Genomic DNA, 3368 nt, shown 5'->3' on the forward strand with positions numbered 1-3368 from the left:
CAGCCTGGTGGATGTACCGATGTCGAATGGCCCCGGGCCGCAGCAAGAACGCGCGGCGACGACACGCCTGTAAGTCCCGCAGCTTTACTCGCCAAGCGGGCCGCGTCGCGTCCGCCAACGTCAAGCGCGGATTACGATCATCGATAGCCCCAGCCCCGCGGTCCCGACCCGCGTCTGCGCGCGCGCGCGCGCTTGCACACGGTTTGTGTGTTGTACGCGCCCCCTCCTCCCTCTTCTTCTCCATGGGCCCCTGCGAACCTTAGGGTAGGCCACCCGCCCAGGACGTGTGCAATGCATTGCCTACCTACCAGGCGCTCTCCTTCACAGAAACCCTCGCTCACTTTTCTCATGCTCACGCCCTCATGCTCTCTCACTCCCACTCACGCATTCTCCTCACCTCTCCGTGTACTCACCATCTGGCCGAAGAGCGCCGCGCCCAGCGCCATGGACACCTCGTTGTCCGGGAACCAGACGGCGGCGAAGCGTGCGGGCGAGTTGATGACGAAGTTGGTGGAGGCGGACACGACGGCCTGGCCCATCAGCGACACCCAGAAGTAGTCGGGCCAGCAGCCCGCCACCTTGAGCCACATGCCCAGCGCCGTGCCCACCGCGCCCACCAGCACGCTGGTCCGCAGGCCCTGCGGGACACACAGCACACGTGAGCTGGTTGAGTGGCCTACCCCACCGGCGGCGCGAGAGCGCTGCACTTGCACTGACTGATATATCAATGAAGTGTTGTACTGCTAGGTGTGCATTTCAAGTAGCACAATTTGCAGTTGAACTCTTTGTTTTTCAGTGTTGGCTTGCACGACATTCTCGACGACGCTTACTGGGGGGGGCAAATGTCCATTTTTGGCGACTTTGTCGCATTGGTCTGCGCGAGACCGCTCTTTACGCTGATTGTGCCCGCGTAGCCCGGCCAGCACACCCGCGCCCCGCCGGTGTGAACGACGTCCGTCGCGTGGAGCGGCCGCCGTGTGCTGCCGCCCGGCCCGCAGTCGGCGACCAGCAGCGCGATCGGCGGACCGGCCGCGGCACCCCAACTACACGACTGCACCCGCTCCGACGACATGTTCCTCACCGGCTTTTTGTCGCGGTTCAAGACAGGTATTACCGGGAGCATCATTTGGGGTGCGCCGTGCGCTTCGACGACGACAGCGCGTCCGAAATCAATTCATGACGAACCGTAGTATGCTACTTTTGTTTCACCCCGACTGCACGTCCATCATTTCAATTTATATTGTCTGACTAGCAAAATTATATAATCAAGTGCCGTTCAGTGTTAAACGCCTGCCTAGTACCACTTTAAGCTCTGTGTTTGTGTCGTGTCGCTGCGCTGTCGCGTGGAAAGCACCCCACGGCCTTAATAGGTTTACAACCTTGCGACTACTTTGCGACACGTGATATGGGCTCCAATGGAGCGCCGTTCGTTCTGTGCGGTTCTGTGCATTCTAAGGGGCAATCTTTGTTCTTGAGCTCACATCTCATCTCGATAGGGTACAAGTTTGTACCTGAAAAGTTACTGTTTGTACCCGTCCTGAGTCCTGAGTACAGATTCTTTTTTTGTGTCTACTTTAGATTTTTTAAAATGAAAATTCTCTTTGATTGAGAAGTGCTTTGGAGCACACCTTTCGCTTGACACAAAATTTCCCTTCCCGTTCAATATATGTGTGGGTGCTGGTGTGCGTGTGTGTGTTTGTGCCGTCAGACGGTTGTGAGCGGGCGCGGTCCGAGCAACACGACGGGTGCCAGTGTCATCTCACCGTCGGACGCGAACTTAACCTCGGTGCAAGGCGAGGGCCGGCCGACCCCGGGGGGGATGATGGTGGACTATGTATTCCTCTCCGAGTACATCGGCCTGAGCCACGGCGATAGCTGTGTCGCGGTCAGCCGAACTGCGCGGACAGAGGAGCGGCACTGGAAAATCAAAGGTGCTAACTCTTGTAAGGCATTAAGCGTTTAAGGGCACTAAAAGTGCCAAAAGCACTAATTTTTAGCACCTTTTGAGCTGTTTAGTGCCCTATTTAGCGCCTTTGAAAGGCACCTAACTGAAAATATGTTTAGTGCCCCAGGAAAGGCACGACTTAGCACCTTTGTTTTACCAGTGGAGTCGGGACATGTTGTCTTTCTTGCCGTACACATTTCATTCCGATCGAAGAGAGATAGAGAGAGAGATGGGAGGGAGTGAGGAGTGAGCGAGACGGAAGATGTTCGGCTGTTAATTGGCCAACCAGCGCTAATTACCTGATTGTCTGCGGGCACGCGCCCCGGCCCTAGCTCCCCCCCCCCCCCTCTCTCTCTGCTGATAGCGGTGACTATGCTCTTGCGGCGATAGCGACGCGCGCCCGACCGTTTTTGCTCCGCGGCGGGGGTTTATGTGTGTCTGATTAATTGTCGATTAGAGGGGCATACGGCCGGACTGTCGGACACACCTTTATGGGCCCGGGACGGGTGAAAAACGACTGTGTACAATGGATTACCCTGGACACCGGATTACCAGTGGATTACTCCCGGATTACCAGTGGATTACTCCCGGTTTACCTCCGGATCACGTCCAGATTACCCCCGAACTACACCTGGATGGAATCAGGCTGCTGTGTCTAGCGGATTACCCAAGTCGTCTCGCCCTCGGCTCGGGTGACCCCAAAAGGCTAGGCCAGGGGTCTGCTCACCTCGTGATCGCCGGGTGTTTCTCTCTCTCTCGCACCGGCCAATGGGGAAATAGGGACAGAGATAGATAGACACCCGCGCTCCCAAAGTGAGGCGATCCCTGGGTGGACCTTGCTCTCGTTCATTGCACCTGGGATGGGCTGAAGGGGCTGCCTGTCGCTTATCGATGAGAAAGCGGAGAGAGGCAATAACTGTTGTATCGAGTTCAGAAGGAACGCGCATGATTATGTGAAACCCGCTGTGCGTCACACAGGGAAACAACTGGCGCCCGTTCTCTCAGGAGGAGGTTACAGACTGTACCTCCCCCAAACTCCCTTCACTCACAGGTCGCCTGGTGGTGGTGGGTCCACAGTAGCTGCAGTAGCAATAGTGCAAATGGTGACCTTTCTCCGAGGGGGAAACGACTGTTAAACTTTGTGTCAGCCGGATTACGGATTACCCGGATTACCTCCGGAGTGTCCTCCGGAATACGTCGCCTTTTCTCTAGGATTATCCCGGATTACCCCAAAATTTTCCCGGATTACCTCAAAATTTCCCCGGATTACGCCAGATTTTTCTGAATTTCCTCGGATTACCCTTGCCGGATTACCAAACGGCTGTCAGCCGGATTACCATAGTCGTTTCCCCCTCGCCTTTCTCAAAACCAAATAATACTGGGCGCAAGTGAAACGGTGTCTTTACCAAGGACTTATTTAATT

General features: G+C 55.9%; 1 protein-coding gene across 3 annotated transcripts in view; it reads right to left on the reverse strand.

Moving 5' to 3' along the window:
* Window positions 1-3368, reverse strand: part of LOC113205670 (uncharacterized MFS-type transporter C09D4.1-like) — a 34521-nt gene that overhangs the window by 20474 nt on the left and 10679 nt on the right. For all 3 annotated transcript variants that reach the window (XM_026421378.2, XM_026421380.2, XM_026421379.2), the window contains exon 4: window positions 414-638. In XM_026421378.2, coding sequence (XP_026277163.1) covers window positions 414-638 — 225 coding nt within the window. The remainder of the gene's footprint in view (window positions 1-413; window positions 639-3368) is intronic.

Source organism: Frankliniella occidentalis, unplaced genomic scaffold (assembly GCF_000697945.3).
Source record: "Frankliniella occidentalis isolate FOCC.00 unplaced genomic scaffold, Focc_3.1 Scaffold142, whole genome shotgun sequence".
Taxonomy (NCBI): Eukaryota; Metazoa; Arthropoda; class Insecta; order Thysanoptera; family Thripidae; genus Frankliniella; species Frankliniella occidentalis.